General features: G+C 39.4%; 1 protein-coding gene across 1 annotated transcript in view; it reads right to left on the reverse strand.

Moving 5' to 3' along the window:
- Positions 1-258: 258 nt before the first annotated feature.
- tyw1 (tRNA-yW synthesizing protein 1 homolog (S. cerevisiae)) overlaps positions 259-24,763 on the reverse strand; it is a 206,850-nt gene continuing 182,345 nt past the window's right edge. The window contains exons 15-16 of the mRNA XM_063031174.1: positions 23,898-24,065; positions 259-1,583 (exon numbers count right to left, since the gene is read on the reverse strand). Coding sequence (XP_062887244.1) covers positions 1,365-1,583; positions 23,898-24,065 — 387 coding nt within the window. The 3' untranslated portion in view covers positions 259-1,364. The remainder of the gene's footprint in view (positions 1,584-23,897; positions 24,066-24,763) is intronic.

Consider the following 24,763-nt stretch of genomic DNA (forward strand, 5'->3'; position numbering starts at 1 on the left):
CTACTGTGCTCACAGAATGCCTCCAATTGCATATTGATAGCCCAAGGAAGCCAGTTACAGTTTATGGGTAATTATGCATACATAATATTGCACTGGCAATTAACTAACAAGAGTAGTGTATATTTATGTAAGAAGGAAAAATTCTGATACCATGAGGAGAGCAAAGAATGGATAGTTCTTTAAAAAAAAGCCAGCATATATACTTACTGATTCCTGCTGCGTTGGTTTAAGAATTCTTCCCGATTTACATTTTAGCAATGAAAAACAAATATTAAAAGTGGTGTAACAAAATTTATTGTCAAATTCTATATACACTCTCAATTTATGATAAGGCAAAGAAGTAAGAAGTCAAAACATTTACTGTCGCAACAGTGGAGTTGATATTCTAACACCAAAAGAAAAGTTTAATCAATCTAGATGCTAGAAATCTGAAATAAAAACAGAAAATGTTTTTAAACACTCAGCAGGTCAGAAAACATTTGTGGAATGACAGACAATTATCATTTCAGGACTGTCTTTCCATCTGAGGGTATCAGCATCTTCCCTTTTTATTCCAACACTAACATTTGGCTTCTACAACTGACACAATCAAAACCTGGTTTTTAAGTAATGGAACATCTTCATTTTTTTAGGCTTTCTCTCAGATACTAAGTTTGCTCCTTGTTGTCAGTATATAACCAGGAGCACAGCTAGGAGCATCTCCGCCTCAGACATTCCCATTCTTCAAGCCATGTCAGGCAGATTCTGATGCAACGGGTCAAAATTTGATAAAAAGAACAATGATTATGAAAGTTCCACAGATTTAAGATCCAATAATGTCTACCATACCGCCTTTCTGTCATATATGTGATAGACAACTTTCTATGAACTGAGTGAGAGAGAATGATCAAACACTGTCCCTCTGCCAGGCAGCCAGTCTGTGTTGGAGCTGGTAACCAAGAACAAAATCAATACGGGCTCTGACGAAGATAGTCTCTGGGAAATTGGCCACAATTGGAAAACTGAATACAAATAAAACCCAGGAAAAAAGAACACAAGATTTACCCACTTATATTAGTTTCATTTTTATATGACCTTGTCAATTGCCAGCTCTTTGGCTGAAGGACATGCTGCATCACCTGATCATGATGCATGCAAGGTCCTTTTCTACATTCTTGTATAGATAAGTCTTTTCAGTATAGTCTCAAACTAAAATCACTTGCACTTCTAGCACATAGCTGCTCCAAAAAAACTAAAAACTGTGCATGTTGTCTCTTCCATTCTGTGATGCCACAAATAAGTCTGAATGGAATAAAAAGACAAAATGCTCAACAAATTAGGCAGCATCTGTGGAGAGAGAAAGAAGTGAATTCTACTAAATAGTTTCAGCATCCGGAAATATCTTTCAACTTTTTCCTTTGGAACCGGATTTCAATTGGATCAAAACCTCTCTGCTTAGATCCAAAGAGTGCCCAGGCTGGTGTCTTTGCCATGTAATCTTCCGCAGAGAATATCTTGGTGCCGTTGCTCTCCTCAAAGTCTTTGGCGAGGCACTGAAATTGGTCATAGTCTATCCAAGTCCACCATTCTCCATTTAGTTTGAACTAAAAGAAAGAATAGCAGGAAAAAAATAAATACAAATATTCAGTTGAAAGAGAGTCCATACAAATCCTCAGAAAACTCAAAATACAATATTTTGAAATGGTGGTTAAATGATATCCGATAAGTTCCTGTTCATCACCAGAAAAATTTGCATCATTATCAATCCAAATCTTCAAATAAGTGCCAACCCGATACTGTTATTAAGTGAGATTTTAATTTAGTAGGAACATGTAGAGAAATAGGAGAAAATGTCTGCTTCTGGACAGGATAAAGAAATAATAACTTGCAATTTTATTATAACTTTAACAGCTAGAGGACAATGAAGTGATTTTAAAGTGCTGTCTTTGATATCATTTAGGCAAGCATTGCAGACAATTTTCAAACTTAAGTATGATAAGCAGCCACACAACCAATACAGTTAAAGCAGATTAACGTGGAAATATTGTCTAAATCACATGGCAAGCTCCCTGCTTTTTCTGAATAAGAACATGCACAGGAACACAAGAAATAAGAGTGATACCAGGCCATTTAGCCCCTTGAGCTTGCATCACCATTCAATAATAGCTCATCTTCTACCTCAACCACTATCAAAAGCTTGCTGACTATCCCCATATCCCTATTGTAATCTAATGGCCTCTCTTCTGAATGCTCACCATGACCAAGAATCCACATCCCAACAGGGTAAAGAATTCTAAAGCTACACCACCTTCTGTGTGATGAAGTATCTCTTCCTTTCAGTCTATTATAATCTACCATTTATTTTGAGTCCGTTGCCTCTAGTTCTAGACTCCTCAGCCAGGAAAATACACTTTCTGCACCTGTTGTTCCACAGAAGAATGTTTCACGTTTCAATAAAGTCACTTCTTATTCTTCCAAACCAACAGAAACAGAGACATGGTTCAATCAGTCTCTCTTTATATGACAAACTTGCCGTCCAGCAACCAGTTTGGCAAAAATTCATTGCGCTGTCTCTGTAGAAAATATATTTTTTTTCAGCTGAGACCAAAACTGTATGCTTTATTCTTGTAATCAAATCCTCTTGCCATATAGCCAATACATATGCTGTTTTCCTTGTTCCCTGTTATACTTGTCGCAGCATGTTAGCTTTCAATGACTTGTGTACAAGGACATGAGGAACCATGAAGTATCAAAATTTCCCAAATTCCCACCTTTTAATTTCTCAGAATTTCTGACTTACACGGTGAGCAGTAGGGCACTGAGGAGTGTGGAAGAACAGAGAATAAAAATCCATAATTCCTTGAAAGTAGCATTACAGGTAGATAAAGTCATAAAGAGAGCTGATGGCACATTGGCCTTCATAAATCAAAGCACTGAGTAGAGGAGTTGGGATGTAATGTTGGAAGTATAGGATGTTGGTGAGGCCTAATGTGTGCAGTACTGGTCACATACCTACAGAAAAGATATCAATAAGATTGAAAGAGGGCAAAGAAAATTTACAAGGACGTTGCTAGGACTTAAGAACCTGAGGTATAGGGAAAGGTTTAATAGGTTAGGATTTCATTCCCTACAGCGCAGGAGAATGAGGGGAGATTTGATAGAAGTATAGAAAATTATGAGGGTATAGATAGGGTACATGCAAGTAGGCTTTTCCCACTTGGGCTGGGTGATACTACAACTAGAGGTCATGGGTTAAGGTTGAAAGGTAAAATGCATAAGGGAAATATGAGGGGGAACTTCACTCAGAGGGTGGTGAGAGTGCAGAACAGGCTGCCTGTGCAAATGGTGGATGTGGGTTTGATTTCAACACTTAAAAGAAAAATTTGGATAGGTACATGGATGGGAGGGGCATGGAAGGCAGTGGCTTGAGTGCAGATTGACGTGACTAGACAGATTAATATTTTGGCGTGCATTGAAAGCGCCGAAGAGCCTGTTTCTGTGCTGTAGTGTTCTGTGACTCCATGACTCTACTTAAAAGTCCTGCAAACATTTCTATTTTTAATCCACTAAAGGGATTAACTTCACTTTTCCTAGATTGTGCTCCATCCACTAAGCTGTTGCCTGAAGATATAAAGAGGCTTCAAGGGGATATAGATAAGGCCACGGTAGCGTGATGGTTACCATAACACTATTACAGCACCAGCTACCTGGGTTCAATTCCACCACTATTTGTGGGAAGTTTGCCTCATTCACCCCGTGACCATGTGCATTTCCTCCAGGAGCCCAGTTTGCCTCCCACTGGGATTAGTATGTTAATTGGTCACATGTTGTAATTGGGCAGCGTAGGCTCATTGGGCTGTATCTGTAATTAAATGATATGGCTTGTTTATATCACCTCAAAGTCTCCTTACATTTGTGTTATCAATAAACTTAAAACATTACATATAATCCTTCAGCCAAATTAGTTAAAATAGATTATGAAGAATTGAGGCCCTGCAATACCCAACTTGTCAGAGCCTGCCAACACAATTATTTATTCCTACTCCACATTTTCTATCTGTTAACCAACTTACAAGTCATGATAGTATACCAACTTTATGTATGCTAACTTTCTAACTTTTCATATCCCCACCTAATGGGACAGCTGAGGCGGCGTTTGAACGTCTCTTTTGAGAGACGGCACCTCCAACAATACTGTGGGGAGGCAGAGAACTTCAAATTGGGATTGACAAGGAGATGATGGAGTTAATAGATCATTATACATGTCCCAGATTACCAGCTGATGGTACAAAAAATTAGTGTACTAATATACTGGTTCATATTAATTAATAGCAATTAATGTTGTGTCCTTTGTATTAATCAGCATTAATCTCCTAAAAAGGATACAGCATTAATCACCCAGCGACCTGCTTAAGTATCTTGTCTTAAGTGAGAGTATAGCTTGATCTCCTGACCTTCTGACTTGGAGGCCAAAGCTCTATTATTGAGCTAAGGCTGCAAAATTATTGGGCAATTGGCCAATTAAATGCAAATCTCAAATGACTGGAAGAGCGGTATGACGATATAAGCAATGTTCCCTTCTAGGTGTGTGCACACACAATTTGCTACTAGTGCACAAAGGGATTTAAACTGTGCACAAAAAGGATGCCACCCTCTACTTTGTTGGCACTTTAAGTATATTTCATCATCAGAAATAATGACATTTCTTTTTCTGGTTTCTGATGCAGCCGGTGTTGACAATGATTTGTGACAATGAAATGGTTTTTGAAGAAATTACTCAGTGCACATATGTTGCTGTCACTGGGCAAAAAACTGCACAGCACAAAATTTATGCTGGTCATTACAAATTATAGGGAACGTTGGAAGTGGGTGACTGTACAAATGATGCAGCTCATAAAAATGATCAGAATCAGATTTATTATCTCCAGCATGTGTCGTGAAATTTGTTAACATAGCAGCAGCTCAATGCAATACATAACATAGAAGAAAAAAATTTTTTTTAATAATGATAATAAATAAGTAAATCAATTACAGTATGCACATATCGTGCAAAAAACAGAAATAATATATATTAAGAAGTGAGGTAGCGTTCAAGGGTTCAATGTCCATTTAGGAACTGGATGGCAGAAGAAAACAAGCTGTTCCTGAATCGCTGAGTGTGTGCCTTCAGGCTTCTGAACCTTCGACCTGATGGTAACAGTGAGAAGAGGGCATGCCCTGGGTGCTGGAAGTCCTTAATAATGGATACTGTCTTTCTGAGACACTGGTCCTTGAAGGTGTCTTGGGTACTTTGTAGGCTAGTACCCAAGATGGAGCCCACTAAATTTACAACCCTCTGCAGCTTCTATTAGTCCTGTGCAGTAGCCCCCCATACCAGATAGTGATACAGCCTGTCAAAATATAGAAGTTTTTGAGTGTATTTGTTGACATGCCAAATCTCTTCAAACTCCTAATGAAGTATACTCACTGTCTTGCCTTCTTTATAACTGCGTCGATATGTTGGGACCAGGTTAGGTCCTCAGAAATCTTGATACCCAGGAACTTGAAACTTCTCACTCTCTCCACTTCTGATCCCTCTATGAGGATTGGTATGTGTTCCTTCGTCTTACCATTCCTGAATTCCATAATTAGCTCTTTCGTCCTACTGACGTTGAGTGCAAGGTTGCTGCTGCGACACCACTCCACTAGATAGCACATATCGCTCCTGTATGCCCTCGCGTCTCCATCTGAGATTCTACCAACAATGGTTGTATCATCAACAAAATTATAGATGGCATTTGAGCTATGCCTAGTCACACAGTCATGGGTATAGAAAGAGTAGAGCAAGTCCAGAACCTTGCTGAGGCAGATGTTTAGTCTAGTCATGACCAATCTCTCAAAGCATTTCATCACTGTAGATGTGAGTGCTACCGGGAGATAGTCATTAAGGCAGCTCACATTATTCTTCTTAGGCACTGGTACATTATTGCCTCTTTGAAGCAAGTGGGAACTTACGCCCATGGCAGTGAGAGGTTGAAAATATCCTTGAATACTTCCGCCAGTTGGTTGGCACAAGTTTTCAAAGCAAGTGGGACCTTCCGCCTTACGAGGGTTCACCCTCTTTAAAGACAGCCTAACATCAGCCTCTGAGACAGAGATTGCAGGGTCACTGGTTGCACTGGGATCTTCACAGTTGTAGTTATATTCTCCCTTTCAAAGAGGGCATAGAAGGTGTTGAGTTCATCTGGTAGTGGAGCATCACTGCCATTCATGCTATTGGGTTTCGCTTTGTAGGAAGTAATGTCTTGCAAACCCTGCCAGAGTTGTCGTACATCCAATGTTGCCTCCAACCTCATTCAAAATTGTCTCCTCATGCTTGAAATAGCCCTCTGCAAATCATACCTGGTTTTCTGGTACAGACCTGGGTCGCCAGACTTAAATGCCACAGACGTGGCCTTCAGCAGACGACGTACCTTCTGGTTCATCCACAGCTTTTGGTTTGAGAATGTACAGTAAGTTTTCATGGGCACACACTCATCCACACAGATTTTAATGAAGTTGGTAACAACTGCAGCTTACTCATCCAGATTTGAAGATGAATTCCTGAAAACAGTCCAATCCACTGATTCAAAGCAGTCCTGTAAGTGCTCCTGTGCTCCTCTTGTCCATACCTTCTTGGTCCTCACTACTGGTGCTGCAGTCTTCAGTCTCTGCCTATACTCAGGGAGTAGAAGTACAGCTAGGTGATCAGACTTCCTGAAGTGAGGACGTGGAATAGCATGGTAGGCATTCTTGATGGTGGTGTAACAGTGGGCAGTGTGTTGTTTCCTCTGGTATTGCAAGTGATCTGTTGATGGTAATTGCTTAGTGATTTTTTCAGACTGGCCTGGTTAAAATCCCCCAAGACGATGGTGAAGGCATTAGGGTGTGCTGTTTCGTGCATGTTGATCCCATTGCTCAGATCATCTAAAGCCTGATTGACACCATCTAAAGCCTGATTATAGTTTGGAGCAGTCATCCTTTAAGTTTTCCTCCAAAGGACCACAAACTTGTTGTAGGGTTTGGAGGCTTGTGTGCCTCAATGGCCCAGAGAGCTATGTTGGCTGGAATCAGGATTTTATGCTTTGGCTCTTGGTAGGATCACCCATGCCAAACAAGCCAAAGGATACTGGCCAGACTAAAAGTGGTCCACCAGTCCTCCAGGTTTGGTGGTTCAGCTCAACCCTGAATGGGAGAACAAAACTGTTACAGAAATAGCAATGAAGAAGTCTTCTACATCGAAGTGTAACAGTATTGCCGAGTCTCCACCTAGAACTTGTATGACTGACGGTAGTGAAAACCGAGCTACTGACATAATGACGGAAGCCCTGAACACCCCAGAGTTGGAAGAGCTTCACTGCTGCCCTAAACACAAGCAGCGTAATGGGCAATAGTAGATCCTTTTAGCTTTGTAAATGAGGAATGATTAGTGAAAGGACAATTGGGCATCAGTCCATAAAATACAGCACTGGGATAACCATGGGAATTAAAGAATGGTTAACTAAAATCCAATCCAGGGAAACTGATGGAAGGTAATTGCAAAAAAATGAATGAACCACTGTGGAACTAGAGAATTATAAAATGGGAGCACCCATAGGAAAATGAACATTGTAACCTAATCAACACACACACACACAAAATAATGCAACAGGGGTGGGGAAGTTTGTGCAACATTTTCAACAAAATCCTGTTATGTTCTTGAAAAGGGACAAAATTGATTGAACTGGAAAGAGAGGCAGATGTGCATGGTGTTTGGAGCTGGATCAGAATGAAAGGAGGTAAATAACAGGTCACAGCTGGTTTCAGTAAACATTAATGACTTGCATAGTTTGCCAAATAGTAGGACCAAGCTGTTCAAATACAAAAGGTTCAATGGACTGGGATAATAGGCTGATTAGTTTCAGATTTTTATTTATGAACAAATAAAAAACCTTAAAAACTTACAATGGACAATGAACAGTTGCAAAATAAGCCAGTAGTACTTATTCTATATCAAATGCCAACAATTTGCAGGTACTGCCGGGTGCACAGAAGAGAAAGACTGGCCATGATTATTAAAAGCGATCCATCTATTGGAGAAAGTGTAGCCAAAAGAAACTGAACTGAAAGCTGGGATTTAGCAGAAGAGGTTTAATTTGCTCACTGAAAATTATATTAATTGTATATCCTACATATATGGTATACCTATACAGCAGACTAGATTAGTTACCCTAACCTAGCCTGAAGCTTTAATAATCCATGTGATGAATTGTTAGTTATAGATTATGCATCTGTGCTGTGTGATAGCTTTCTATTTCCCATGGTCAGCTCATTTTAATAGTTAGTCATCTCTCTAAAGAACTGACCTTTTGGATGAGTCAGTTTAATATGAAAGTTGCTAATTTCTTTACCAAGCCTAATTTATAGAGCACATTTCTCATGGAATTCAACAGAGCAGTGCAAGCTTCCAAAAATTTATGAGTTTTCAGGCTGAGTAGCTTTCTCGCTGAGCCCATGCCAAGCTAATCTGACACAGGCACAACAGGACCACTAAAACAAAAGGGAGAAATCAGCTGTCAGTCTGCAAAGTTTCATGCTTAACATAATTACATTGTCTGAATGCTTTTAATCATTTTAGGTGTGTATGTGTAATATATACTTAGTCTTCTGGCTTTTAAAGTAGTTTTTTTAAAATATTATTATTTCAAATGGCCCTGGGTGATTTTCAAAACTTGTGAATGTCAAAAGATGCCTGCAAGCATTTGTGACATGACAGCTATAACAGTCAGTGAGCCAGTGGGCTGCTGGGCAGGGCCACGCCAATTGTCAAAGCCATTCTATCCATACAGACAGTTCATTGCCCTGGCCCCTATGAAGAGCTATCCAATTATCCCAGTAAAACTGTACCCTGGGCTGCCATTCACCTCACGACAACAGAGGATCTGCCTCAATCCATCCACTGAACATTGCCAAAAATGGTATGGAAACGAATCTCCTAAGTTTCAGACAAACTTTCTTACTGACTTGCTTTCACTGTAAATGGTTCTTGTAATTACTTCAGGTAACCAGGTGACTTGATCTTCAAATGAATATCCAGAGGACATGGGCACAAAGAAGAAAGGCTCAAGTGTGAATAGATATTAAAATAAAGTTGTCAATTCTTAAAGCTGGGACAGGGTAGTTGAAAGGCACTGTTAAAAAAAGGCAAACAAGTTTTAAAAAACTGCTGAGAGAACTTTATTTATTAGCATGCAGTGTGGAGTAGGCCTTTCCGACCCTTAGAGCCACGTCACCCAGCAAACCCCCAGTCTCACCCGAGCCTAATCATGGGACAATTTACAACGACCAATTAACCTCCAGCTCTATTTCTATTTTTAATATCTCTATTTTTCCCTTTCAAGGTTCTTTTGAAGACCCTGATCTGGAGTCACACGCTGACTATGGCTCCTTGCGGGAATGGGACCTGCTCTCAGAGTTTCACGACTGGCCGTTATTGGGCACACCAAGGGTGCAACCTAAGAACTTCGCTCGGCTTTGGAGGTCCGGAATTTCATGGCTCTGGAGACGGGGGGGGGGGGGGGGGCAGGGAGGGGGGTTGGTGCTCGGAGGTTGGTGTCTGGGAGGAGAACGGTGTGTCGTGGGAGTTGGAAGATCTAAGGATGTGTGCCTGGAGATCTGAGATCTTTGGGCACAGAGCTTGGAAAAAGCAACGCAATGGACTTTTAATATCGTAAACCAGCGAGTCGTTTGTTATGTCCCCCGTCTTGCTGTGAAACAGAGACACCTCTTTCTCCCTTATTAGGGAGAGGGAGAGAGAGAGAGAGAGAGACTGTGGTATGTCGAATAGCAGGCGAATGAGTCGTCTTTGGAGTACTGCAAGTCTATGTCTTTGCTGTTGCTTTGCTGCACCTTGAGTGTTCGGTGGTGGGTACCGATGCTTTTTTTTTGCTGGTGGGGGGAGGGGGATCATTGCTTGCTGTCGCTTACACGTGGGGGGGAGGAGAGCTGGGGGGGTACTTCGGGGTTCTAACATTTAACTGTCATTCATTCTTTGGGGGCACTCCTCCGTTTTTGTGGATGGTAGCAAAGAAAAGGCATTTCAGGATGTATATAGACCATAAGACCATAAGACCATAAGACAAAGGAGCAGAAGTAGGCCATTCGGCCCATCGAGTCTGCTCTGCCATTTTATCATGAGCTGATCCATTTTCTCCTATTTAGTCCCACTCCCCCACCTTCTCACCATAACCTTTGATGCCCTGGCTACTCAGATACCTATCAATCTCTGCCTTAAATACACCCAATGACTTGGCCTCCACTGCTGCCCGTGGCAACAAATTCCAGAGATTCACCACCCTCTGACTAAAAAAATTTCTTCGCATTTCTGTTCTGAATGGGCACCCTTCAATCCTTAAGTCATGCCCTCTCGTACTAGACTCCCCCATTATGGGAAACAACTTTGCCACATCCACTCTGTCCATGCCTTTCAACATTCGAAATGTTTCTATGAGGTCTCCCCTCATTTTTCTAAACTCCAAGGAATACAGTCCAAGAGTGGACAAACGTTCCTCATATGTTAACCCTCTCGTTCCCGGAATCATTCTAGTGAATCTTCTCTGTACGCTCTACAACGTCAGCACATCCTTTCTTAAATAAGGAGACCAAAACTGCCCACAGTACTCCAAGTGAGGTCTCACCAGCGCCTTATAGAGCCTCAACATCACATCCCTGCTCCTATACTCTATTCCTCTAGAAATTAATGCCAACATTGCATTCGCCTTCTTCACTACTGACTCAACCTGGAGGTTAACTTTAAGGGTATCCTGTACGAGGACTCCCAAGTCCCGTTGCATCTCAGAACTTTGAATTCTTTCCCCATTTAAATAATAGTCTGCCCATTTATTTTTTCTGCCAAAGTGTATAACCATACACTTTCCAACATTGTACTTCATTTGTCACTTCTCTGCCCATTCTTCCAATCTATCCAAGTCTCTCTGCAGACTCTCCGTTTTCTCAGCACTACCGGCCCCTCCACCTATCTTCGTATCATCAGCAAACTTAGCCACAAAGCCATCTATTCCATAATCCAAATCGTTGATGTACAATGTAAAAAGAAGCGGCCCTAACACTGATCCCTGTGGAACACCACTGGTAACCGGCAGCCAACCAGAATAGGATCCCTTTATTCCCACTCTCTGTTTCCTGCCAATCAGCCAACGTATCCACGTATGTAACTTTCCCGTAATTCCATGGGCTCTTATCTTGTTCAGTAGCCTCATGTGTGGCACCTTGTCAAAGGCCTTCTGAAAATCCAAATATACAACATCTCCTGCAACTCCCTTGTCTAGCCTACTGGTAATTTCCTCAAAAAATGGTAATAGGTTTGTCAGGCAGGATTTTCCTTTAAGGAATACATGCTGAGTTCTGCCTATCTTGTCATATGCCTCCAGGTACTCTGATATACATTTCTCTGACATTGAATGTACCTTTGAAACCTGCAAACGGGTACATCCTTAGACTGTCGCAGGAAACCAGGAATACCCATTGGAACCCCATGAAATGGTGTGGAGAATGTACAAACTCCTTACAGGTAGTGGCGGATATTGAACTGGGTCACTGGTACTGTAAAGCGTGCTAACCACTACACTACCGTGCCATCCCAACTTAGCAGGTGAAGCTGCATCTCTGGAGGGAAAGAGATAGCAAAGTTTTGGATCAATACGGTCCTGATGCAAATCTCCACTTGAAACAATGACCATCCCTTTGCCTCCATTGATGCTGTCTGACCTACTGAGTTGTTCCAGTTGTTAATTTTTTTTTGCCCCAACATCTGCAGACTCAATTAAAAACAACACTCGAGCATAAGATCGAGCATGCAAGTTACAGGGAAGAAAATGGATACTTATTTTAATCAGATAAATGTGATAACCGTGTGTAACAATGCAACTGTTTTCGTTGTTACATTAGATTGTTGGACAACAGCAGTTCCATTCGATTAATTTTGACAGTTAACCTTTAACAACTGGCCAAAAAAATCTATTAGTTTTAACGAGATTATTATTTGTAGAGGAGTCTGTAAATAGATTTTCAAGCATGGATATCCACCAGACATTATTTTGAAAAGAATTCAAATATAGATCATCCATAAGAATCAGGGAGTGGCCAATAAGAGAATAAGATGTTGAATTTATTAACTCTCTGAATTATTGTCTGAGAGATCACTCATCACAATCATGATAAATTTGTGTTTCATTTGTTCCATATGTGCCATTTTAGATAGAAAAATCTTCAGAAATCTGTATTGAGCCACCTTTCAAATTTTGCAATATCTCAGGACAAATATAGTCATTGTCATACTTTATTGATCCCGGGGGGAATTGGTTTTTGTTACAGTTGCTCCATAAATAATAAATAGTAATAGAAGCATAAATAGTTAAATAGTAATATCTAAATTATGCCAGGAAATTATGAAATAAGTCCAGGACCAGCCTATTGGCTCAGGGTGTCTGACCCTCCAAGGGAGAAGTTGTAAAGTTTGATGGCCACAGGCAGGAATTACTTCCTATGACACTCAGTGCTGCATCTCAGTGGAATGAGTCTCTGGCTGAATGTACTCCTGTGCCCACCCAGTACATTATGTAGTGGATGGGAGACATTGACCAAGATGGCATGCAACTTGGACAGCATCCTCTTTTCAGACACCACCATGAGAGAGTCCAGTTCCATCCCCACAACATCACTGGCCTTACGAATGAGTTTGTTGATTCTGTTGGTGTCTGCCACTCTCAGCCTGCTGCCCCAGCACACAACAGCAAACATGATAGCACTGACCACCACAGACTCGTAGAACATCCTCAGCATCGTCCGGCAGATGTTAAAGGACCTCAGTCTCCTCAGGAAATAGAGACGGCTCTGACCCTTCTTGTAGACAGCCTCAGTGTTCTTTGACCAGTCCAGTTTATTGTCAATTTGTATCCCCAGGTATTTGTAATCCTCCACCATGTCCACATTGACCCCCTGGATGGAAACAGGGGTCACCGGTACCTTGGCTCTCCTCAGGTCTACCACCAGCTCCTTAGCCTTTTTCACATTAAGCTGCAGATAATTCTGCTCACACCATGTGACAAAGTTTCCTACCGTAGCCCTGTACTCAGCCTCATCTCCCTTGCTGATGCATCCAACTATGGCAGAGTCATCTGAAAACTTCTGGAGATGACAAGACTCTGTGCAGTAGTTGAAGTCCGAGGTGTAAATGGTGAAGAGAAAGGGAGACAAGACAGTCCCCTGTGGAGCCCCAGTGTTGCTGATCACTCTGTCGGACACACAGTGTTGCAAGCACACGTACTGTGGTCTGCCAGTCAAGTAATCAAGAATCCATGATACCAGGGAAGCATCCACCTGCATCGCTGTCAGCTTCTCCCCCAGCAGAGCAGGGCAAATATTATGAATGCTACATTAAACCTGATCAGATTTAAATCGATGGTGAAGGAACATTGCCTGTTTGGTTTGCTTTTTGCAGATATATAGCTGCCAATATGAATTTTTGATAATGTCATGGCAGTTTTGAAAGCATACACAGTTTATTTTGTATAGTATTACATTCTGCATATTGATCACCCCAAAATAAATCTATCCCCTCCATCTTTTACTCTAACTTGATAAATAAAAGATGTTATCCATCAACACTTCTCACGAGAGCAGCTCATTAAATGAGGAATTCAATTTTATTGCCTTTAAAGAGAAGAAATCTAATAAGGAATATGCAACTTAATTAAATCTTTCTGGCTATCAAAAATAATTGCCAATGCCATTATATCTACCTATTAAGGGATTTGTTAAATGCATTAAATTTTATTGCTTTACCTTCAAAATACAGCTGTGAACTGACTGGTAAAAACATCTGTCACAGGTTCAATGGATTTCAGTACCCTAATTTACTGAAAGCAATACAGCCCCTTTAAAATAGTATTTACATTACCTGATATTTTGAAGGAATGCACATAGTGGGGATAATTATGATTGTAAATGGTGGTAGGAAAAAGTAACTTTGACACTGAAGAAAATCAAAATGAAATTCAGGAGAGATGAACTGATATCACCTAATTTCAGTATCAACCAAAGTAAAAACTGAAAGTGAAGATGAAATGTAATGTAATCAGGTATACAGAGGCAGGAGAATCTGTACAATTGGACAGGGAGTAGAGGTATAATCAAATTCCAATTTTAAAAGTCTTTTATTCTGTCTTTATTCCATGAATTTTATTTTTTTTTCTTTTTGTGCTTATAATGTCAGCAAAACAGAAGGAAATAATTTTTAAATAAGGGATAAAAGAGGAAGAAAATTATTAGAATTAAATTAAATACAATCACAATTAAGAAGGAAATGCCACACTTGCAAATAGAAACCTTCAGCACGAGAGAAGTTTGACATTAGACACCTGCTATCACTAAGAAACCTATACATAAATTGATAGTCCTATACTTTATATGGCAAGTTCAAAGAGTCATAAATGATATAACACAAGAAGCTGCTGAGCTCTTCATGCCCGTACAAATGGATCAGGTTCACCCTCTTGTTCTTTCTGCATTGTCCTGAATCTACCTACCCATTCAACAATTATTCAATTCTTTTCTGGATGCAGCAAATAATATCTGATTCCACTATCCTCTCAGCCAATGTATTCTGGATCATCACAACTCACTGACAGAACAAAGCATCTAACAGAAGATGTTTCTCATTACTTATCAAAACTATTAATGATCTTGATTTCCTCTATCAAATCTCTTTTTTCAATATTTCTGCTCTAACAAAAGCAATCCCAGTTTTACAATCTAATTTCACACAAACAAGGAGCAAGTGTAGGCCACCTGGCCCCTGAAGACAGTTAATAAGATCATGTGGATGACTTGACTGCAATTTCAATGCCGCAATTCCCTTCCGTGCACAGTAACTTTTAATCCCTTGCTCACCAAGAATTTATCAATCTCTAAAACAAATACTTTCACCTCATTGATTTCTTAAATGAGTACTGATTTTTAAATAGCGATCCCTAATTCTATTATTTGCCCACAAAAATAAACATCCTCTCCACATCGACGCTAGTAAGACCCCTCTGATCTTATTTGTTTCAATGAAATCTTCTCTCACTCTTCTAAACTTCAAACAGAAACTTAGCCTGTCCAAACTTCCCTCTTGAGGCAACACTGTCTGTTCCAGGCATTAGTCAATTAAACTTTCCCTGAACTGCTCACAATGCATCACCATCTTTCTCTAAACAAGGAGACCAATTATGTACACAATTCTCCAGATGTAGTCTCACCAATGCTTTGTATAACTGAAACGTAACCGTCTTACATTGGTATTCAATTCCCTGACTAACAGCTATAATGTTCTGTTAGCTTTTCCAATTACTTACTGCAACCTTCAGCTTTTTGCAAATCATGCACTGGATACAGGATCCCACTGCTCTGTGTCATTTATATAGCACATTCTTCCCACGCAACCTGACAAAATAAACAATTTCATATTTTCCTGCAGTATATTCCATTTACCATATCTTTACCTACTCACTTAACGTGCCTACTTGTCCATATCCCTTTCACATTCCAGCACCTTCTCTCCTAGATTTTTTAATGTGTTTTTCTAGTCCCTTGAAATATGCAACACAGTACAGATTACTATAGCATGGACTATGTTATATTTTTCTAACCTTTTTTCTCTATTATCCAGATAATCTTTTATCTAGACCAATATATTATCACCTACAAAGTGTGTTTCTATTTAGCTGAATAAATGTTGATGCAGCACGCTCAGGGCTTTGTTCCCACTGAGACCATGAGGCCATTAGACACAGGAGTAGAATCAGGCCTTTTGGCTCATCGAGTCTGCTCCACCATTCAATCCTGGCTAATTCATTTTCAATGACACTCTCCTGACTTCTCCCTGTAACCTTTGGTGCTCTCTCTAATCAAGAAGATAGCAAACTCAAATAAACCTAATGATTTAGCCCTCTATGGCAATTAATTCCAGATTTACCATCCTCTGAAAAGAGTACCAATAAATTTGGTCAAATGTGACTTTCCTTTCACAAAGTCACATTAACTATGCCTGATTAACTTGCATTTATCAGAGCACCTTACTATAATGCCTTTAATACAGCTTCTAATATCTCTCTATATTCTAATTTGATACAATCTATATTCCAATTTAATGGAACCTTCCTGGGCTCCATTTCTTCTTCCACAAATATGACCTAACTTGCTGAGTATTTTCTGTACCTGCATTTCTGGCTTTAGTTTTGGTTTGTACAATAAATTAAGTGTTACTTGATAAACTTCAGGATAATATATTTTTAGATCCAGTTGGCAGATGCACCATAACAAATTGGTCTTACTGGGTCATGATGGTAGAAATCCATTTCTAAAGCACGTTTCTAAGCTCTGTGCAATTAATAGCTTCAATGTCAATACAATGTGTGGTTCATTGCAGATTTATCTAATTAAGCTAAATTTAAATTTCTTTTCCACTATGGTGGAGATTTGAGCATTTTTCCAGAACAGATCCAAGTTGGGAGTATTGTTACTTTGTTATCAAATATCTTGTAAGATTTTAATTAATTACAGAAACAGGCCAAAACACTAGTTATATTCAGTGCAATGTGAAGCCTCCTCAAAAAAAATGGTTGTCAACACTGGATGCAGTCTTCCTATCTACAGCTGCATACCAGTTGTAGCTAGGCTATTCCAAAATAGGTGGAATTCCAATAGTATGGAAAATTGTCCTGTATACTCACAAAGTTGGACAAATTCATTCTAGCTGATTACCGTCCATTCAGTCCACTTCTCTATCATTTGCAAAGTGTTGGAAGGAGTTGTCCGTAGTGCCTTCAAGCAGAACTTACTGATAAATAACCAATTCACCAATGCTCACGTTGAGCTTTTCCAGGACCACACATTTGCTGACCTGATCTTAATTTGCTTCTAACATAGACCAAAGAGCTGAATTCCAGGTGAGAATAACTTTCTTTCAGATCATAGTTGCATTTGCTGAAGTGCAGTGTAAAAGAGCCCTGTTAAAATTGAAGACCACAGGCATGGAGATAAACACTCTAATGCTTGAAGTCATATGTTACATACGAGTTATTATTGAAGGGAATCATCCCTGCTCCAGGAGATCTACAGGGCAGTGCCCCAAGCCCAACCATCTCCATCCACTTCATCAATAGCTTTCTTCCATCACAAAATTACATCAGCTTGGGGTGCCACACTAGCGCAGCGGTTAGCGTAATGCTATTATTGTGCCAACAAACTAAGTCCAATTCTGTAAGGAGTTTGTACGTCCTCCCTGTGACCACGTGGGTTTCCTCCGGGCTCTCTCATTTCTTCCTACATTCCAACAACATACGGGTTAAAGTACAGGTGTAAATAGGTGGTGATGGGCCAAAGGGCTTGTCACCATGCTGTATTTCTAAATAAAAATAAGTACAAGTTCAGGAGCAGAAATGTTCAATGATGGTAAAAATGATCAATTCTGTTTGCTGCTTCTCAGCAAAGGAAGCAGAATATGTATACATGTAACTCGATCTAGGGAAGGTTCAGAATGCAACTTAACAAGCAGAATATGTATACATGTAACTAGATCGAGGGAACATTCAGGCATGAGCTGCTAAATGCAACATGACAATTGTGCCACATAATTGCCAGGCCATGAGCAACTTCAACGAGAGAGCCCATTTACCTTTCTCAACAATGAATAGCATGACCTTTGCCAAATCCCCCACCATCAACATTTTGAGGGCCACCTCTGATCTGATACTCCACTGGATGAGCCACATAAATACTGTGGCTCAAAGAGCAGGTTAGAGGCTGGATATGCTGTGACAAGTGCTTCACCTCCTAATATGACTAAACCTTTTCCACCAATTGCAAAACACAGGTTAGGAGTTTGTTGGAATAATCTGCCCTTGCCTGGGTGAGTGCATTTCCAATAATACTGGAGCAGCTCAAAACCCTTCAAGGCAAAGTAGTTCAGTTGATTGACACTGCATCCACTAGGAACATTTATCACCTCCAACAGCAGCGCACCATGGCAACAGTAAGTCCAACTTCTAAATGCACTGAAGGTAACATTCGGTAATATTCAAGTTACGTGACTGCGGTTCCCAAACTTGCAACATCTACCACCACGATAGACAAAAGAAGGTGACATATAGAGACAGTCACCACTTGCAGACTACCATCCAATCATCACCATCCTGACATGGAAATACAACACTATTCCTTCATTGTTACTGATTCAATGAAGGCAGCTCACCAGCACATTTTTAAGAGAATTAGAGACAACAATAAATGCTGGACTTGATAGTGATGTAAATATTCTGAACGATTAAAAGAAAACTACCATAGTCTTACCTACCTAGTATTTCAATCATTTACTATCTCAGCATCTGATAATATGTTTTAAAGCCCAATGATTAAAAGTGAATCTGAGTAAAAAAGTGTTCTGAGTAAAATTACTTAACAAAATTTCCTGAAACAAGGTAATAGCTATTCAAGAGAGAGGTGCTAATCTATCTTTAATTCAAACGTAACTCAGCCTGGAGAAGAGGCAATCAATTAGAATATGTTACACAGTTTATTCTGTGTCGATTTTGCCTTGGTATGAAAAAAAAGCAACAAGCATCTAATTCAAGTAGAGCCAAGAACTAGTTTTCTCTTACTGGTTGTTCGACTCTAACTCTGAAAATATAAGTCCTTCAGAATTTAATCGGGGGAGGGGAGGAGAAGATGGCAGCGCGACGCAGCCGCTCTAGAATGATATCGGTATTTGTTAAGTGGGTACCGTGCACAATCCTGATTTGATGGAGACAGACGTGAGAAGCACGGAGGAACATCTGGAGAAACTTCTGAAATGCCCGCTTCGCAGCTGCTGCTACTGTGCGATCGAGAATCGCCGGAGAGGAAGGCCCCAAATCCTCAACTTTGCCTATTGTTTGGTGGCCGGGGCCGGGGTTGAAGCACTCGGCAGAGATGGTGCTCGGTGTCGGAGGCTCGAAGTTTTCGGACAGATTCAAGAGTCGGCTGTGGTCGGGTGCTTCCAGGGTGCTGCATCAGCAAGTTTGCGGCGCTGGAGGTTCATGGCAGGGAGAGTTTTTCTTCCTTCTACTGTCTGCGTGAGATGATGGGACTTTCGAGAGACTTTGAGACTTTTTTTTTAAAACCGTGCCCATGGTCTGTTCTTTATCAAATTACGTTACTGCTTTGCACTGTTGTAACTATATGTTATAATTATGTGGTTTTTGTCAGTTTTTCAGTCTTGGTTTGTCTTGTGTTTCTGTGATATCATACTGGAGGAACATTGTATCATTTCTTAATGCATGCATTACTAAATGACAATAAAAGAGGACCATGTCCTCATAATCTAAAAAAAATTACTTACTGTAAATATACAACAGTGTCAAAATGAAAATCTGCTATCACTGCATTAATGTCATTACTATGTACAATGTAGGATGGTATAGTAGAATTTAAAGTGTATGCCCTTAATACTGTTTCTTACAACTATTTAAGCTTACATTAGATTTCTTTCTGGGTACTGGTTTCACTTGGAAGACCAATTCAATTTCATCAAAATATTATGTCTGTTTAACTAGATTGATTCAGTTATCTCTTATAATGTACTTATAGTAGAACATTTAAATAAGATATGGAAGGTAATATTTTATACATATTAGGAAATGCTGCACTAATTTGATTAAAATAACATTTTGATGTGATCATTGAAATACTTTGATTTTTCTAGATAGTAGTTAATCATTTATGAAACACAGCAGATATTCACAAATCAATTGCATACATATCCTTACACAAATTCTGGAACTAAGCATTTGAAAAATTCAATTCAGTGCTTTTTCAAGGCATAACTTTAGAAACTGCAGGAAAAAAATGGACATCCCTAACTCTTTCCGGCTGTGAGCAGAGCACAATAAAATAACAAGGCAATTAAGTTGTTTAAACAACAGGCACAAAATACATCTATAAATTTCAAGGCACGATAGGAACGCTTTCTCAATTTTAGAGAGCTGAATGGACAAAGTCAGGAAAATTCTACCCTGTATTTGGTAATGACGTTACATTGCATAAAGTAAAATATCTTCCAACACCCAAATGTATTAATAGCCATTATTTCTTTTAGCATTGTTCTTAAAATTATGCCATCTGGATACAGACTCATCAGCAGAGATATTTATTTCCCCAACTTGCTACACCAGATTCCCTCAAAACACATCTATTATCAGTACTGTGCCAACATATTAGTTTACATGAAACAATCTAAAGTCTAATTGCACAGCAAAGTCAGTTTACTCAATAAACAATTTAAAAAGCAGAGTATCTATTCAGCAGTCAGTTCTCCCATAAGTCACATAATTTCTTCAGAAAAATACCGTGAATGAAGAATAGCCACATGCAAGGTATTAACATAATATTAATGTTAGTCCCTTACTGTTCAACTAGCTTGGTTGACATAGGAATTACCCAATTGTCTCACTCTGACTAGCAATGGCATGGCTGCAATTTACTATCATTAAATATTCTTCTTGAGTCCCCACTCTGAAAAAGTATATTTATTTCTTTGCTGCAGGCCTTCCTGGATTCTTAGTCCCTCAGCTATTGAGTGGAGACTCAATGCTCAGAATCTATGCTTAGAAGCTGGTAAGTTGAACTTAATTGCAGCTAGCTTGTCTCATTTATTTATTTATTTAGTGATACAGTGCAAAGTAGACCCTTTCACCCACACCATCCCAGCAACCCCCAACAAAACCAATTAACTCTAACCTAATCACGGTACAATTTGCAATGTCCAACTAACCCACCTGGTACATTTTTGGTACCCACACATTGCACAGGGAGGACATACAGACTCTTTTTAGACTGTGCTGGAATTGAACTCTGAATTCCAGAATACCCCGAGCTATAATAGCATCATGCCAACCATTATGCTACCATGACACCATGCATTAAAGTTCAAAGTAAATTTTATTATCCAAATACATATATGTAACCATATACAGCCCTGAGATTCATTTTCTTGTGGACATAGATGAGAATGATTTGCAACAATTCCAACTCTCTACTTGTACCCTGACAAATTATTTATATGTTCAAGATTACTTGTTTGTTCTTTACCCCTTTGCAACTTTTAAAAGATTCCCATGTGTGATACTTACAAAGCTCTGTCAATTCAAAAACATACTACAAATATCTAGCTGATTACCATCTGTCACCATTCCTCAGCAGACATGTCAACATTGTTGTGCGCCAAACACCACATATGATGCATGGAGAGCACAAGATTTACTCTGGAGCTTCAATGTTTACCACCAAGTCTGGCTCAAAAGCACAACTGCCCACATTGGCCCTAAAGCCAAAGTTGCCGGACAAACCTTGCAGTGGGTGATGCGAGATCCTACACAATAGAAAGTGTAATGGACTTTATTCTCACTAATCAACTTGTTACATATACATATTTTCATAATAATCAGAAAGATGTTTAATTCTGTTCATGATGGAAAGGGCTTAAAGCTCAATTGCAGTACTGCTCTGTGCAGATTACTTTATAATAGCACAGATCAGAATCAATCAGAATCAGCTTGTTACTGTATTAGTCATGAAATTTGTTGCATTAGACATCACATAAATACATATTAAAAAATTCTAATTTACAATTAAAAATAGTTTTTTTAATAAATTAACAGTGCAAAAGGAAGAGCAAAATAGTGAGATAGTCTTCATGAATTCAAGGGCCATTCAGAAATCTAATGGCAGAGGGGTAGAAACTGTTACTAAAACATGGAATGTTTGTCCTCAGGCTCCTGTTCCCCTCACTGATGGTAGGAATGAGAAGAGGGCATGTCCCAGATGGTGAAGGTCCTTAATGATGGATGCGGCCTTCTTGAGGCACCACCTGTTGAAAACGTCCTTAGTAGTGGAGAGTCTTGTGTCCGTGCTGGCTGCATCTATAACCTTCTGAAGCTTCTGTGTATTGGCGTCTCACTACAGGCCCATGATGCAACCAGTCAGAATGTTCTGTACAGTACGTCTGCAGATATTTGCTGGAGTCTTTGGTGACATACCAAATCTCTTCAAACTCCAAATTACATATAGTCACTAGCACGCCTACATGAAGACTGGATCAATCTGGTGGGCCCTGGATATAACCTCTGAGATATTGATGCTCAGGAGCGTGGAATTTCTTACTTTTCAGTACAGATTGATGTTCTCCCGAATGCAAGGTTGTCGTTGCGACACAACAAAACCAGCCTAACTATTTCGCTCCTGTACACTTCCTTGACACCATGTAAGATTCTGCCAACAACAGCGCTGTCAGCTGTGAATTTATAGATGGTGTTTAAATTGTGCCTGTCCACGCAGACATGAATTATCTCACCTGAATCACTTAGTGGCATGACACATTGCTGAATAAAGTTATATTTTGAACACAGAACTGTGCGGCACAGTATAGGCTTTCAGGTTGACCTTTTAACCTGCTCCAAGATTAACCTAATCCTTCCCTCCCACATAGCCCTCCCATTTTTCTTTCATTCACGTGCCTATCTAAGAGTTTCTTAAATATTCCTAATGTGCCTGCTTTTACCACCACTCCGGCAACACATTCCACACACACACCACTCTCTATGTTAAAAAAAAACTATCCCTGACAACCTACAATCCTCTCCTCAGATCACCTTGAAATTATGCCTTCTTGTACTAACCATTTTGGTTCTGTTTAGGACCAAACCCAGTTCTTCAATGATTTGAGAAAAGATCTTCAAATATTTTTTAAAAAGAGAAATGGTTCACATTGTCAACAAAAGTCACCTTTTTGATAGGACTCCACTTCCTAAATTTATCAGATTTGCTTTACAAAGTATGAAATCAATGGATGAATGCAACAACAGATGCCATTGTAATGTGTAGTAATTGAGAATGAGCAAGGCAATGATTACTTATAGTTAGTAAGAAAAACTCCCTGGTCCACCTAAGATCAAAAAGGGAAGAGAGGAGATCTAACATTCCCATGTTATGATTTAAGCAGTGCCATTGTAGCAAAAAGATGCTACCTAGCATTTTGTCACATTTAGTACAACTCCTTACTTTAGGAGATAATCTCATTTTCAACTGTATTAATAAAATTGTATCAGGTTATTATTTTATGTACATTAATGAATAAATTTTAATGACAAGGACCAAGAAATGATTCCATTCTACAGAGCTGCCTGGTAGAGCTGGCGTTTACATTTGTGATTGTGCAAGTACATTTTAAAAGAGACTTGAAATGCAACCTAACCAGTGTAATTCTGAATGCCATGTGGATCCAATTTCCTGCTCATACACAAAGAAAAACCCCACCGCAAGATGACTGGGAGATTGAATATGAAAAGGTTTTAAAATGTGATACGGTTTGTGCCAGATGCAAGGAAATGCTCTTGTAAAAATATAAATTTAAAAGTTCAACATAAACATAGATGGAAGGACACTGCAATTCAACTGAATTCTTTACATTAACTCATTATATTCTAGGATATCAAAAATGGTTATTTTGACTCTAGTATACAGTCTGCATTAAAAAAATTACATTATACATTAGCAAATGTTTGCTCAATATCAAGGATTTCAGTTTTTCCATAATTGACATTTCTGTACAATGACTAAGAAACATAATATAACAAACTTGCTGTAAACTTAAAAAAAAAATAAAATGCAAAACAAATCTCCCAGATATTTGACTTTGTAATACATGTGAAAGCTCATGGCTTAACAGTCATCATATAATCTGCCATTTACAAACACTCAATCAAAATTTAAGATTATGAAATAACACAATGGTGAATATTTGCAAATGTCAAAAAAAATCCACTCACCTTTTTGTGTGCTATGAGGAGGCAGTTTGAATGCTCGTGTTCACATGCAATTTCATAGTCTTTCAGAAGATTGGCCAATTGCTGGACAAAATAAACAACCTCCTCGTGCCAAGGAACATTTGCCATTGTCAAATTACTTGCTGAGCTTTCACCACAATAAGTCACACCCTTAAAACATAATTGAGAATATTGTCAATATAAATTTTTACATTACTTTTTACACAGCCAATACACCAAAATTTCATACATGATGCAGCACCTTGTCTAAGAGAACAATTGGATACAGATTCGATGACCTATTCCATGACAGAAGCTTTGGTAGGTGTTAGATATAAAAACTAAAGTCTGTACTTATCCGGTAATGTTAAGAGATTTACTGGTGTAATTTGCTATAATGATCCTGTATTTACCCCAGATGGCACATTATACACTCAGTGGCCACTTTATTAAGTACCCCCTGTACCTAATAAAGTGACCACCGAGTGTATGTTCATAGTCTTCTGCTGCTGTAGCCCATCCACTTCAGAGTTCGACAAGTTGTGCATTCAGAGATGCTCTTCTACACACCGCTGCTGTAATATGTGATTATTTAAGCTACTGTCGCCTTTCTGTCAGCTTGAACCAGTCTGGCCATACTCCTCCGACCTCTCTCATTAACAAGGCATTTTTGCCCACAGAACTGACATTCACTGGATGCTTTTAGATCTTTGCAGCAATTTCTGTAAATCTTAAGAGACTGTTGTGCATGAAAATCCCAGGAGACTAGCAGTTTCTGAGACACTCAAACCACCTGTTGGTCACAAAACAATCCTTCCACAGTCAAAGTCACTTTAGATCACATTTCTTTCTCATTCTGATGTTTGGTC

Source organism: Mobula hypostoma, chromosome 23, assembly GCF_963921235.1.
Source record: "Mobula hypostoma chromosome 23, sMobHyp1.1, whole genome shotgun sequence".
Lineage (NCBI taxonomy): Eukaryota > Metazoa > Chordata > Chondrichthyes > Myliobatiformes > Myliobatidae > Mobula > Mobula hypostoma.